The sequence below is a fragment of the Rhopalosiphum maidis genome, chromosome 2 (assembly GCF_003676215.2).
Source record: "Rhopalosiphum maidis isolate BTI-1 chromosome 2, ASM367621v3, whole genome shotgun sequence".
Lineage (NCBI taxonomy): Eukaryota > Metazoa > Arthropoda > Insecta > Hemiptera > Aphididae > Rhopalosiphum > Rhopalosiphum maidis.
In genome coordinates, this window is record NC_040878.1 from 80,607,250 (window position 1) to 80,622,979 (window position 15,730).

General features: G+C 27.7%; 4 protein-coding genes across 4 annotated transcripts in view; 2 read left to right on the forward strand and 2 right to left on the reverse strand.

Annotated features, from left to right (window-relative positions):
• Window positions 1-15,730, forward strand: part of LOC113550931 — a 156,894-nt gene that overhangs the window by 95,528 nt on the left and 45,636 nt on the right.
• Window positions 4,191-4,914, reverse strand: LOC113551209 (histone H2A). Its single transcript, XM_026953314.1, has one exon. The coding sequence runs from the start codon at window positions 4,676-4,678 to the stop codon at window positions 4,301-4,303; it is 378 nt and encodes a 125-aa protein (XP_026809115.1). The 5' UTR covers window positions 4,679-4,914; the 3' UTR covers window positions 4,191-4,300.
• On the reverse strand, window positions 8,032-8,881 carry LOC113551204 (histone H1-like). Its single transcript, XM_026953309.1, has one exon. It carries the CDS (start codon window positions 8,794-8,796, stop codon window positions 8,110-8,112), a length of 687 nt encoding a protein of 228 aa, XP_026809110.1. The 5' UTR covers window positions 8,797-8,881; the 3' UTR covers window positions 8,032-8,109.
• Window positions 13,126-15,654, forward strand: LOC113551203 (alpha-tocopherol transfer protein-like). The gene is made up of 6 exons (XM_026953308.1): window positions 13,126-13,240; window positions 14,348-14,504; window positions 14,568-14,820; window positions 14,887-14,997; window positions 15,108-15,216; window positions 15,319-15,654. Exons 1-6 carry the CDS (start codon window positions 13,126-13,128, stop codon window positions 15,468-15,470), a joined length of 897 nt encoding a protein of 298 aa, XP_026809109.1. The 3' UTR covers window positions 15,471-15,654.

A 15,730-nucleotide genomic window follows, 5' to 3' on the forward strand; every position in this document is an offset into this window, starting at 1 on the left:
CGCAAATCTACCGGAGGTAAGGCTCCAGGACAGGAAGCAGTTGGCCACCAAAGCCGCCCGTAAGAGCGCACCCGCCACCGGAGGTGTGAAGAAACCCCATCGTTACCGTCCGGGAACAGCGCTCTCCGTGAAATCCTCGTTACCCGAAGAGCACGGAGCTGTTGATCCGCAAATTGCCGTTCCAACGTCTGGTGCGTGAAATCGCACAGGACTTCAAGACCGACTTGCGTTCCAGAGCTCCGCCGTCATGGCGTTGCAGAAGCTAGCGAGGCCTATTTGGTCGGTCTTTTCGAAGACACCAACTTGTGCGCCATCCACGCCAAACGCGTCACGATCATGCCTAAAGACATCCAACTGGCTCGTCGTATTCGCGGTGAACGTGCTTAATAAACTTCATAATATAACAATAATCCATTTAAAAATGGCCCTTTTCAGGGCCCCAAAATTTTTTCCTTTATATTTTTTTTTCTTGTTATAAATTACTATCGTTAACCATGATAATTTAAATAATAACATTTGTTCAACAAAATAATTTACGACTACTCAAAATCAAATATTTAATTATTTAAATACTATAACCATTGTATACACACCCTTCAATTAACCTTTTTTATAACAGCCATTGCTCACACGAAAATCTTCATTAAACTAAAATATTATTTAGGCCACTTCAAAAATTAACCGCATTAAGAATGATATTAAAGTTTATATAACAAAATATTTTGTCATTTGGTGATTTAGTCTGGCAAATCGTACCTATTTAAAAAATCGTGTTTATCATCCATTGAATTCAAATTTAATAAATCCATTATGGTTCCCCTGCACTCAATGTCTGTCACTGGTACACTAGACATCAACAACTGTACAGCAGAACATTAACCTTTTTTTTTATATTTAAATATTAAAATGTATATATTTTTTATTTGAAGCATACCTATTCGTACGTTTTTGAATTTACGCTTGTGTTTTGTAAAATTCTATATTTGAAAATTGCATATTCGTGATACCGAATTGTCAACACAAAAATATAGTAGCTCTGAGAAGAGCCTTTTTAATACAATATAATACATAGATAGTTTGTGAGAAAATTAAGTTACTTATTTTAATATTTTACATCATGACTTGGAGCTAGTATACTTTGTGACGGCTTTAGTCCCTTCACTGACCGCGTGCTTGGCCAATTCACCGGGCAACAAAAGTCGGACGGCGGTTTGGATCTCCCGACTGGTGATCGTCGGACGCTTGTTGTAATGGGCCAGACGGCCGGCCTCACCGGCGATACGTTCGAAAGGTCGTTGACAAAACTGTTCATGATGCTCATGGACTTTGACGAGATGCCAGTGTCGGGGTGCCACTTGTTTCAGCACTTTGTATATGTAGATGCCGTACGTTTGCGTCCTCTTGGTTTTGCGCTTTTTGTTACCAACTGACTTGGCCACGTTTTTTTTGCACTTTAGCCGGTGACTTTTTCATCGCCTTAGCAGGTGCCATTTTTGATTAATCAGATAATAGATTATAATATTATATGATGAGCTCGATGAAACTTTTCTAACTGCAGTACACCTACATAATATGATGAATTATTGATTGCAATAATGCGCTCGATATTTATACAAAAATCGTAGTTGCTGTTCGTTCCGTTCGCCAGAGTACGTTAAGTGATTATGTTTAATCTCGCTGTGCATACGTCGATGGTTTAACAACCATGTCGTTCTACGTTCATACAATTAAATATTGGGCTGTGAGATAATAATATTACCATTGTCTAAATTGAACCGGGGTAACTATTTATTAATAAAATATAATATTTCGAAAAATTATAAACTTATAAAAAAAATACGTAATAATATACTAACGGTAATCGTTCAAAAAATACGGATTCAGTTTTTATACCTAATAGTCGAACACAAAGTCCGAGTGCTTTAGTGCCGGACAATAAGTCCGAAAATACAAAATATTCTATATAATTAATAATTATTTTAAAAATGTAAAAATGTTTGTAGAAATTATACACAATATATTATATTATTTTTTTTCTATTTTCTCATTTTCATTTATAATTATATAATTTGTTATTAATTTTAATAGGTACGTAGATACATGTATTTAAAAATTTTAACACACGATATCTTAGGAATAACATTATCAAATTTATTTTTAATTAAATTTATAATATTAATTTAATTTTAACTATCAAGTATTATTCTTTATTCTTTTTACAGTATATTGTAAAATATATATAGGTATCTAACTATAGTGGATTTCTGTTATATTTTTGTTAGTTATACGAAAATATAATAATATAATATGTGTACAAACGTTTTTAAATTTTTAAAATAAATATTAATTATTATATAAAATATTTTATATTTTCTGACTTTTGTCCGACATTAAAATGTGCTCAGACTTTTTGTCCGACTATAAAAACTGAATATAAACTGACTTTTCGTCCCCCGATTTACTATTAACTACCTACTATAAAATTTCTAGTCTTTCACTGTTAGATCGGTTATAGATATTCATCCACAATTATTAACACATAATATAATTTCTACAAACTATAAATAGATAGTTATTAATGTATTGGAATACCGTTGATTCAAAAAGCATAAAATTATTCAAGAATTTGAAATGTGGAACTCTCCTAACCCATTTAAAAGTTAATATTTTATTTAAACTTTTTCCTCCAAATTGACTTGTACTATTTAAAATTAAAGTTGAAACTATAAATAAAAACAATTCTAATTATGAATATTCAATATACCTAGTATGACTGTTAGTATATTACGATAAGTTATTTAGCCATTTAGGTATATATTTGATTTTTAATACCAAAGATCAATTTATACTATTCTATATTTTCCATATTACACAATATTATATTAACCCTGCATAGGTCACGTGGATTACTATTGTAATCCATGTAAAAATAAAATTTTTTTTGTATATTGAAAACCAGTGGAATTATTTCATTTTTTCAGTACCCTCAAATAACATATTGCCTAATATAATTAATTCGTTCACAATAAGGGTCGCAGAAGTTGTCGTTGTTATCGGAGTTCAAAGTTTGTTGGATTACCATTGTATGCCGTGCGATCTTTCACGCACGTTTATTTTTTAGGTTATTTTTAATCATAATTATCAAAAACAAAAGTACGAGGAAATCATGAGTATGTTGTTTTATATGAGTGTGTTCAGATCATTTTAAATACATTTGCATTGGGTGTTATGATCAAGAATATAGTGAGGAATAAACTTAAAATAATTCAATTCAATAAAAATGTATTTTATTATGACTAAAAGATTTAAAATGTAAAAAGTTATAAAGTACTCTTGTTTTTTTTTTTATTTTATTTTTTATAGAGCTAAGGTATATGTAAATACTTAAATATTAATATGTATATACAGGAATATTATAAGAATTTAATTACATTGAATAACATTACAATTGAAGAAAAAAAATTCTAATAAATTATTATTTATTCTCATTAAGTTAAAATTCATTTTCTAAAGTAAAAAAAAAACATAAATTTTTTCTTTATCTCACTATATTTTTCAGAATGTACTTAGTATATAACTATAATTTAAATTTTCAATAAAAACTTGGAACCTATAAAAAAAAACAAAAATGGATTAAAATTGTAATCCACGCGACTACCGACGTCCCATCAAGGTACGCGACCTATGCAGGGTTAAATCTATTTCTAACTTGTCTAATTTCAAGCAAATTAATATATGAAGTAAAGTGTTATAAATCTATGACATACCTACAAAACATTTAATTATACTATTTTTTTTTTTTATTACACGTCAAAAAGGGCAATAAATACTCCCAGTACGGGACTCTACAGTCCACCCACGCATGTCCGTTATATTATATAAACTTCCAAGTAGGAAAGCGATTATAAAAGGAATAGATGATATTTATGACGTCATGTACAAAAATGTATTCCTGGTGTAGGTACTTATAATTAATAAATATAATTGTATATGAACAAACATTAATTATTTTAATGATACAAGTAGTTATTTAATATTAATTTAAATAATCACTAGTAGACAAACCATGTCGATCATTACATTACAAATAAATACTGACTGTATTATAATAGTATATACTGTACGTGGTAGTTGTATATTCCGATTTGTAATTAATAAAGTAACTGTCGTGCGAAAAATTGCCGAAAATGTTGTGGCCCTGAGAAGGGCCATTTAATTTTTTCATAGTCAATAAATATATATAGTAGAAAATGAATGAAAATGTAATGGGTGAGAGAGAAGGTTAGTTAAATTTCGAAAATTAGACTTTCTTTTCGGTTTTCTTGGGTAAAAGGACCGCTTGGATATTAGGCAAAACACCGCCTTGGGCGATCGTCACACCAGACAGTAGTTTGTTCAACTCCTCGTCGTTTCTAATGGCCAATTGCAAATGTCTGGGAATGATACGGGACTTCTTGTTGTCACGGGCGGCGTTACCGGCCAATTCCAAAACTTCGGCTGCCAGGTATTCCATGACGGCAGCCAAGTATACCGGTGCTCCGGCTCCTACACGTTCGGCGTAGTTTCCTTTTCTCAGCAAACGATGGATACGACCGACCGGAAACTGGAGTCCGGCACGGGACGACCTGGTTTTGGATTTGACTCCCTTCGATTTTCCAGCTTTGCCGCGTCCACTCATGATGAATAAATGTAAATTTTGTAAATTAAATGTGTGTAGAACGGAGATCGATGAGTGAATAAGTCAATTAGGGGAACTACAGTCAAATTTATATATATGATAAAATGAACAAAACCGAGCAATGTCATTAGTCGGTTATTACTAGTTAAACGAGTGTAAAGGATGACGTTTAGCAGCTACCTCTTCTAATCGGTGTGATTTTCCACTAACATAACTAATCTTGGTAAACTATTATATTATTATTAGTGTATCCACTACACTAAATAAGGAACAACAGCTTGTTATCAAATAAAACTTCTTCCCCATTGACAGACCATTTACTGGATTGGCAAATACACACGGTCATACAGATATTATGTTAATACCGAGTGGGTATAATATTTAAAAAGTTTAAATATTTTTATCGCAATGTTCGTTTCTCAAACCTTAGACACGGCCTACAATTTTCAATTAATATATTATACTCGTTTTATTTAATTTCTAATCTAGTGCATTACCTACATAAATCTGATTTGTATTAGTGATCGGTGCATGGCCGTTTTAAGAACTAATTGTTACGGTTTCGTTCACTTAGGATTTTCCATGTTTTTATTTTATTTATCTTTTAACTGTAAATCGTTATTTTTGCTCGACAATATTATCCAGATAGCAATACAGATACCCATAGCATATTAATTTTACATAGTATTCTGAGAATATAAATACCTGTAACATCAACAACCAATTAATAATGGAAAATACATTAATAAAAATGGTCGATCGCTTTGCATTATGGATTACTAAACGGCCGAGATTACAAAATATTTCATAGTATGGTTAGGGTTTAGCCTTATAGGTATATTAAAATAATTGTCTATTATTATTTTATAATTGTTCATATTATTATGTTATGTAATCGAATTGATGATAATATCATATATTATATATAATATACATTTTATTTTGTCAATGTTCTAAATCTGTGATGGGAATACCTTTTCGATATTTCTTCGAACTGTATTGTATTGTCCGATAATTGTGATAAACCGTAAAACAAAATTAAGGCGTTTTCACAAATATCTCGGTAATCTAATGTTATCTAATATTTTATATACTGAATTGTATAATATCATTATGTACTATGTTGGTACCTTATTATTGATAAAATTAATAATGATTGCTATCTTGCTATAATGGTAAGTTAATATTTATACGTATATGGTATCGCCTGTTAATGGAAAGTAGAAAACCGGATCAATATACTCAACCTCGATTTTCAGGAGGTATCTAGCCATAATTTGTATTCGTAAAGCATACAATATAAAATTTGATTGCAATTAATTTCTTATTTACATTTGTGCATAAATCTACAGTTTTAAGTACAGGCGTTTGAAATTAAATTTATGACTAAATTGGTCAACATTTCTAAAAAAAAAAATGGCTAATATTATTCAATTACAATTCATTACATTTTTAGTATTCATACTTAAAATTTAGAATTTAAAATACAAAAATCTTTATAGGTATTCATCCTATATTAAAACATAATTTTTTATGAGCTTATGAAATTCTAATTTTTATAACTGGTTATTCACTCAACAATTGGTATATCTCCCGTATAATAACTGGGCATGGACCAATGGGCCTAAAATAATAAAGTTTTTATTTAAGGTCAGAGTACCTACCAATTACGTTTGTATTCAAATTTGCCTACTTTCAGACATGAAAATATTATTATTTGATCTAATTCCATCAATACCAAGATTAATACTAAAATACTTGAAAATTAAAAACTTATTTATTGATCAATTGATTACTGGTTAAATTAACTGATTATAATAATATATTTTATAATAGTAACGGGAATTTTATGAAACGTTATTATTACGCACATTTTGATCACGCAAGTATTGCACTTGAGTGGTAGACGAGAACAAGTTCTCATTATCGTTATTAGCCTAATTATTTTGTTGCACACAATAAACTTATACACAGGAAAAATCGGAGTGTGTTATTATTGTAAAAGAGTTTAAATGTGAATTATAATATAATTGATGTAACTTTAATTTTGAATAACTGACAATCAAAAAGTAACTTATTAAATGTGAAGAAAAAAATTATTTATTTATTTATTTATATTACCTATAATATAATATTATGTATTATTGTATTAATGCTCACAACTAATTCGGTTAGTGTATTAATTTATTATATAATTATAACTAATAAATTTTCCTTAGGTATTGTAAAATGTTTTGAGAGCAATTTAGGTACACTATCTAATAATTACATATTTATCCTCAAACGATTTTTGTTATATTCTTGTTACTCAAAAACCAATAACTGTAAAAACTTGAAATGTTCAAGAATTAATCAATGACGCAAAAAAAACATCATTAATAGTGATAAAGGTTTGACAGACCATCTCCGCTAAGTCGTTTTTATTTACAATGATATGACATTGAATTCAAATTTAACATAACCATCACTATAACCCACCTTATTTACAGTAGAGAGGTACCCACTTGACCGCCTTTCAATAAATATTAATCCATAAATGTCAATAAAAAAATGTTTTGGTTTATCAATCCTACAGATATCGTTCTCATTTATACAAAAATATTTAAAATAGGTACATATAATAACAATTTATTTTTATATTTAAAGATTAAATTTTATCAAAATTATGAAAATTTGCAAGTGGTGTTACTGTAGAAAATTTATAAAATCAGCAATTTTTTTAGCTAAAACTCTAAAATACAAAATTAATCATTAGCAAAAAAATATAAAAATATATAATAGTACCTATAATTTTATACACCATGATATTTTTAAATGCAATGTTGTTAAAAATTAATTCAATCCACTGTATTACTATTTACTATTTTCTAATAATAGTGAATTATAAATTACTTAGCAATATCAAGACATAACACGTACGTACTTAAATTCTTAACAATAAGATAGTCCTTTTTCACTTAGAATCGTTTTTTGTGTATTGATAAAGGTATATTATCAATTAATTAAAATTTAATACATCCTTTCCAGTGACCCACTTAACATCCATCATACAACAAAACGGTTTCCACATGTCCACCTTTTGTATTTTGGGTTTAGGTCGTTTAGAATCATTCGAAACTGATACTATACGCTTTTTGTTGAGTGGTAGGAGGGGGATACTCAGGTTTGTCATAGGCAGACCGTTTCATTTCTTCTTGATCATGTATTCATAAATAATACATGATAAATAGTAACTAATACGCACTATGTAACTATACAAAATTAATTAATTGGATTTATTTTATGTAAAAAAATTACCCAACATGGAGCACTTGCAAAGGGCTGTTGAGAAAATAGGTAAAGAATTAAGAGATTTTGCGGTCCTGATAAGGACCTTTTATAAATTGTTACCGTTCAATACTTATACATTTACTATTTTAATATAGCTTGGTCTACTTTTTTTTGGGTGCTGCTGCTTTTTTTGCTGGGACCTTCTTAACAACAACCTTAGCTGTCTTCGATTTGTTAGCCGCAGATTCCATCTTTTTTGTTTTAGCCGTAGAATCTTTGGCAACTCCCTTGACCGTTTTGGGTTTTGGTTTGACAACAGTCGTAATTACTTTTTTAGATTTCTTTACATTCGATAATGTCGTCGTCGTCCCGTCGATAGATTTTCGTTTGGTTGACGTTACTGCCTTGACAGCAGTAGGTTTTTTCGCATCCGGTTTCTTCTTGGTCACTACTGCTTTTTTCTTCTTCGCGGCAGGTTTTTTCGCCTCGATCGGTAGTTTGAATTTACCCTTAGCGCCAGTGCCGTTCGTTTGAATCAAATCACCCTTGGTGACGGCTGCTTTCAAATACCTGCGGATGTATGGTGCAGACTTGGCCGAGTCCATTTGATAATGTACGGCCAAATATTTTTTAATCGCCTGCAGAGTGGTGCCCTTTTTATCATTCAACGTTTTAATGGCCGCAGTCACCATAACTGCAGTAGACGGATGACCCAGAGTAGGCCTCTGGGCAGTGACGCCAGTAAGGGCAACATCTTTCTGTACAGGTGATTTTGTCAAAACGGTTGGAGAGGATGCAACCGAGGAAACAGGCGACACAGTGGACACCGACTCTTCAGATTCCGACATGTAGATTAAGTATAAATTAAATAATAACAAAAAAAAATAATTAATAAAAAAATAATAGTAGGTAAGTGAAAACGAATTAGTAAATTGTGACTAGAACAAATGTGGTACGGGTGGTTTGATAATGCCAAATATAAAGCATTCACCGTACCGATTAGTAAACAAACACCGATCGAATTCAAATGATTGTGGGTAAGTATGCCAGTATTTGATTCGTTTACTCGTCGACAATTATATAATATTATAGTCCAACCAAATAGTGAATTTTTGAATTTGAGGTGTTTTTCGCGTTCCTAACGATGGCGGTTATCGATGATCCCGGAGACCGATTTTTCTGTTGACGTATTCGATTTATTTACTCAAAACGATTCTAATTGATTTTATTATGAGAATGTATCTCACTTTATTTCATCTATTAATCATACAAATTAAAAAATTATAAATTATATTGAATTCAAACATATTTTATTTTGATTTGATTATATGCCACATCTTACGTGATACAATAATACTGGTGACATGATATTATTGTGAAAAATAATTTTTTATTACAAAAATATATAATTATAATTATTATAGGTTAAAACAATGTTAATTATTTTGTTTCCTTATCAAGTCTGAATTTTTTTTTCATACTGTATGAATTCAAATCATGGTATATTATAGTAGATTATAATCGACCGTGATCCAAACACTTAATTTCTATAGAGAAATATAATAGCTACTGTAGAATACTGAATAATGAATAACTCAAAATAAAAACAATGTTTTTTTATTAAATATATTTATGCACAAAATATTGGTGTACATATAAACACTGTAAGAACAAACCTGTAAACAAAAAAAATTTAAAAAAAATTTAATACAAATCATACTAGACACACTTAAAAACATGATAAAACAAGAGGGTACGCTATGGCGAACATGATCGTTATATATTTGTACGATTTAAGTATACCGTACCGTATAAAAGGAATAAGTAGTAAGATAATAATAATGAAAGTATTCACATACTGATCGAAAAGTCAATGAACCAATCATTTATACAATTATACAGTATGTACTTACTACGTGCAATCAATTTTAGATAAATAAATAATACATAATATTATATTACTATGTAATTTTATTTCAGGGTTTATTATTGTTAACTCTACTTATTAGTTTAATATTTAAACTAAATGCTTTATATTATATAGTACAATACCTATAATATTGAGATACATAGATTAGCACCTGTAGCCATTTTATAATATAGTGAAAAGGGTGGTGGCGTATGTGGTATTTTTAATAAAAGCAGCTGAAAACATACTGCTCATCTCATAGAGTCGTATTCCGATGGTGTACAGAACCAATTGCTGAACATAATGATGAATTTCATATTTCAATTTTCTAAATATTATACCAATATTGAATATGTGCATATTTTGTATCATTATATAAATATAATATTCACCTACCTAGAGATATTTACAATAATCATTGTCCATTATTATCAAATATTTTTTTCAGTCTCTCTCTTTAATTGTATAGATAACCTAGTCATAAAATAAGATAATATTATATTAGATAAGTATAAGTAAAGATTTTGACATCGAAATATGGTGTAATATTCTATAAAATATTATTGAATTATAACCTGTTGTCCTTCTCATTCGGTTTTTCGTCTATTTAATTTTTTCGTTATTCATTATCTATCATTTTTTATAAAGTTAATGTTAAACAAAACCAGAGTAGTGCGTCATTCGAATAACATTTTGTTTAGATGATTATTTTGATACTATTTTATTCGAATAAAAAATTATTCAAATGATTATTTCACAATTATTCAAATAATTCGAAAACAATATTATTTCACTAATTTTCAAACATAGTTATTCGAATAATTCTCAATAATTTATCTTAGTTAACATAATATGATTGATATTATGGTAATTAAAACACTTACGTTTTAAAAAATCAATAGTTGGCATTGTATAAAACAAATATAGAATTCAAGAAGAAATTAGAAAGTAAAGAATTCGAAAATATCTACTTGTATTTTATATTAGCATTATGTTTGAAAATTATTCAAATACATTTTTATTCGAATAATAATATTTTCAAATTATTCGAATTTCAAATAATTATCTATATAATATTTTGCCCAACTTTGAATAAAACGGTGTTTTGTTAAATATTTTGACTTATTTACATAAAAATCTACGCCCTCTACTCAGGGGTTTTACTATACCCACATATTTACACCTCAAAAACTAATTGTTAAATATATTGCCTATACTTAATTCCTTAGAAACGGTCAATATCAATTAAACATTAATCGGTATTATAATAATTTAATTACCTATTTATAGTTCTTCAATTAATTTGAATTCGTGTATAAGTAATTGAATTGCAAAATGAGTTAATATATAATATATCACTTATAAACTTGAAAAAAAATTAATGTTTTTCTCACCTTAACTGATTCAAATATCTATGTTTAAAATATTAAGTATTAACCCAAAAAAATAAATGGACATTAATGAACATTTTTCATTTCAATTTTAAAAAAAGTATCTATGATTCATTCATACGAGTAAAATTATTACATCATAAAAACCTCTATTTTCATAATGAGTAATAAGCCATAATTTTGAAAAAATTAACCTAAACATGGGTAATGTTCATTTTTTATTTTTTTTTTATTGATAATAAGTCAATTCACTCTAATATGTATAAGCCAACAAACAAAAGTAAGCATTAACTAGTTAAAAAGTTATTTTTTTTTAACTATTAATTAATAAAAATAAAAAATATTAATAAATTATCATAACAAAATTATATTGCTACCATGTCAATTTATTCCTGTGCCATGGATATAAAATAATACCAAGTCTTAGAATTGTTCAACTTTTTGTGGTTGGCATCTACTACCAACAATCTACCTATCTAGAATAATAGTACACATTATACCTAGGTATTACAGATTTATCAAGTGCAGTATAAAATTTGTTGTGGATAGTAGTCATAATTTCCACACATACCTAGATACAAGGTCACATCTGGTATTATACAAATTAAATAACGTATGCTATTGTAGATGTTATAATATTATACCCATGTTATATCAATAAATACATGGTTTGATTATTGCGTTAAATGATAATTGCGGATGAGCAATCAATTTATTTTTATGAGCTCGTCCAATTATTAAATGTAACCAGGATATAGGATATATAGGTCCTAATAACACCAATAACTATTTGTTATTTGATAATAAAAGATAATATTTTAAATACAATTAATAAAAATTAAAGACTTAATTTATTAATATTGTTTCATTTTAATTTTGAAATACTTATGTATATTTTATTAAATTGATTAACCAAATAAAATTATTATACCAAATAGAGTTCTCAGATCAGAAGATCAGCTTACAGTATAGATACTGGATAAGCAGAGCTTTTATAATTTGTAATCAAATGAATGAACACTGTCATTAATCACTTTTTTAAATATAATATATTGAAAATTAAAAATTAAACATTTAAAAAAATTAAAATTTATGATAAACAAATAAGTAGTTAATTATATAAGTAGTAATGTTATAATATTACAATATCAAGGGAAAATTAGCATACAAGATTGTATAAAAATGTTTTATCACAATACATGCCAATTCACCAAATATGGTTACGTCCATTTTTTCGTTTTATAATTAATTTAATTAAATTTTGATTTTTAAAATTTATAAATACCTATACTCAAATTTATATTTTCGAGTTTTTGATTTTTTTTTTTTTTGTACCAACTTAAGATTGTTTAATTGTTCTATAAAAAAATAAAAATACTAAAAATAACTAAAAATTATCCGTAAAAAAATTTACTGTAGAAAAAGGTACTCTCATTTGAAGAATAAAGTTAATATCTCCACAAAAAAACTCTTTAGTAGGACAAAAAATCTGAAGAATTTTATAGCCTTAAGTATATATTTAAGAATTCCAAAAATTAGATTTTAAATAACTGCATTAATGGAGAAAATGTTGCCCACGCTGGGTGAATCACGCTATATATTAATATATATATATATATATTTTTTTTTATAAAAGTTAGATTATAGACGATTTCCCTGTATTTATAATAATAGTATATTATGTTACAAGCAATGGAACTTTCAAGGCTTTTCCCGTGTATTCAATTGTAAATAATATTTATTGTTGTCTATAATTACTGTCCACCGTATTTAATATATAACGAAAAGATAATTGAAAAATATTTCAGTTCTATTGTAGTATTGTGTATTTATTTAGAAGTTTTGCTAGTACCTATAAAGCCAATAATTCTGTAAATATGAATTTTTTTAACGTTCCAGATGAATTTAAAAAAAATCCAGAACTCAATGAAGAAGATTTAAATCATCTAAGAGAATGGATATCCAAACAACCACACCTTCCGCTTGTTACTGGCAAGTAATTATTTTATAATGATAAAAAACCATCTAAGGTGCATTATGTATTTATATAGGAGACCAGAAAAGTATTCCCAATTTAGATCATGAAGTATAACATATAATATAAGTAATATAACACTAAAAATATTTGATATTTGTCTTAGACTGAAAAATAATACTTCATAAAGATTAATGATACATTATAATATATATGTACGTGATTTCTTAACCTAAAGCACAATAGTAGGTAGTCATTGATGATAAAAATGTTCAATATCCAACATTCACCTATCATCATTAATTCTTAAGATATGTAACAGTTATTATAGTTACTATAAATTATTAAAGTAACTCAAATTATATCACTAGTGGCTAGTTAGTGGTTTGCATGGTTCAATTTTGAAATTTGAATAAAACATAAACAATTTAGAACTTTAGCAGACTTGGATGGTATTCAAATGAAACATTTTTTTAAATACAAAGTAAAAGATTCACTACCTATATCTATGTTACATGAATGCTATTCATTTATTTATTTATAATGTATGTTTAGTGTTTAGATATGCCAGTGTGTCACTGTGACACTGATATTAATTATTATCGCATATTATTATGATGTTTAAAAGTTTAAGTATTCCAAAAATTATACAACTTTATCTATAGTTCTTCATTTAGTTGGAAACATGAAAAGTGATTATATAGATAAACATATAAATACGTATCAAATTTTTAAGATAGTTTCGTAGAAGAGTGAAATTCATTTCCTATTATATATTTTATAAATTTTAATTTTAAAAATATAAAAACTTTTTTATGAACATCTATAGCTTTTAAATGTACAATAATTATACCTCAAAAATTATCTCGCACAGCTGAGGTGAGCGATGCGAGACAAGTGCGATGTTAATACCATAATAATTATAATGTTGTAGTCCGTGTCCGACCCATTTTTATTTATTAAAAGACTTTTACAGTTATTGCATGTATAATATACTATGCTTATATTATCTACACGTATTAAAAAATATCTTTGCAGCTTTATCTAATTTATTGTATAACTTATACATTTTAATTTGTAATTCGTTTTGATACACTAATAAAATTTAAAAAATAAAATTACAGACGAACTCCTCGTGCTATTTTTTCATAGCTGTTTTTATCGATTGGAACCGACTAAAGTAACCATCGAGTCGTATTTCACTCTTCGCACTCATTCGCCCGAATTATTCACAAAGCGTGATACCGATGTAAAATCTGTGTTGGAAGCATTTAAAACTATGTAAAAAAAATGATATATTAAATAATAAAATGATTGTTTACTCAGAAGTACATTACTCTTTAGATCGTTTTGTGCATTGCCGGGATCAACTCCAGATGGTTGCAAAGTTATATTTATATACGCTAAACGCGTAGAGGCAGAATTGTTTGTTTTAGCTGATTTCATTAAAGCACTCAGCATGGTGATCGATATGTTGCTAATGACTTCAGGAACTTTCGACGGACTAATAATTATTTATGATATGAAAGGTTTTAGTCTTAGTCATGTCGGTCGTCTTGGTATCAATATGATGAAAAAATACGTGTATTTCTTGCAAGTATGGCTATATTAGAAGAATTATTTTAAATTTTAATTCGCTACTTAATCTTAATTTTAATTTTAGGATGGATTGCCAGCTCGTCTAAAAGCTATCCATACAATAAATACAGCTCCGTTTATTGACATGATAAATAGTATGACAAAACCTTTTATGAAAAAAGAATTAACTGAGAAAGTAATTAACTATTTTTTTTGTATACATATATATATATTAAAATTATTATTTATAATATTCAATGTTATAATGTAAAAAATATATTTTATAATACAATTATATTATTTCAGATGTATTACCACTCAACTACAGATCCCGAAGCGATATTTGAATATATACCTAAAGAAATGATGCCAATTGAAATTGGAGGGAGTGGACAAACTTTAAAAAATATAAACGGTGGGTCAATAATTTATTGATTTCATAAAAATACAAAACGTGTTAAGCATATATCTACAGATATTCCTATACTATACTAAATGTTCTTTTGTATAAAATTAGATGATACATTTGAAAAAGTCAAAGAAATGAGAAAATGGTTCTTAGAAGAAGAGAATTACAGAGTAGATGAACAAAAACGACCGGGTAAACCAAAGACGGAAAGTGACTATTTTGGTGTAGAAGGTTCTTTTAAGACTTTGAATTTGGATTGAAATAAAATGTTATTGTTTTGGGATACAAGTTATATTTATATAGGTAAAATGGAGTATTAATTATAATATAAAAGTTTTCGTTTTTAGGTAGTACGCAAAATAATAGGATAAATTAAAATATTATGCATGTTATAGTTAATTATTTATAATATATACTCAACAATCAGCATACCATAATATATATCTTAAGTCCAGGTTATTTCTTTAAAATATATGTAACTATATTATAATTTATAAATAATTGTTTGTGATTTTCGTTT

What these genes read in the sequence shown, in the direction of transcription:
- LOC113551209 (XM_026953314.1), bottom strand. Translation starts at nt 4,678, where the DNA reads ATGAGTGGACGCGGCAAAGCTGGAAAATCGAAGGGAGTCAAATCCAAA.
- LOC113551204 (XM_026953309.1), bottom strand. Translation starts at nt 8,796, where the DNA reads ATGTCGGAATCTGAAGAGTCGGTGTCCACTGTGTCGCCTGTTTCCTCG.
- LOC113551203 (XM_026953308.1), top strand. Translation starts at nt 13,126, where the DNA reads ATGAATTTTTTTAACGTTCCAGATGAATTTAAAAAAAATCCAGAACTC. An exon ending in ACACCTTCCGCTTGTTACTG is followed by an intron (nt 13,241 to 14,347) that starts GCAAGTAATTAT and finishes ATAAAATTACAG; the next exon opens with ACGAACTCCTCGTGCTATTT. An exon ending in TTGGAAGCATTTAAAACTAT is followed by an intron (nt 14,505 to 14,567) that starts GTAAAAAAAATG and finishes ATTACTCTTTAG; the next exon opens with ATCGTTTTGTGCATTGCCGG.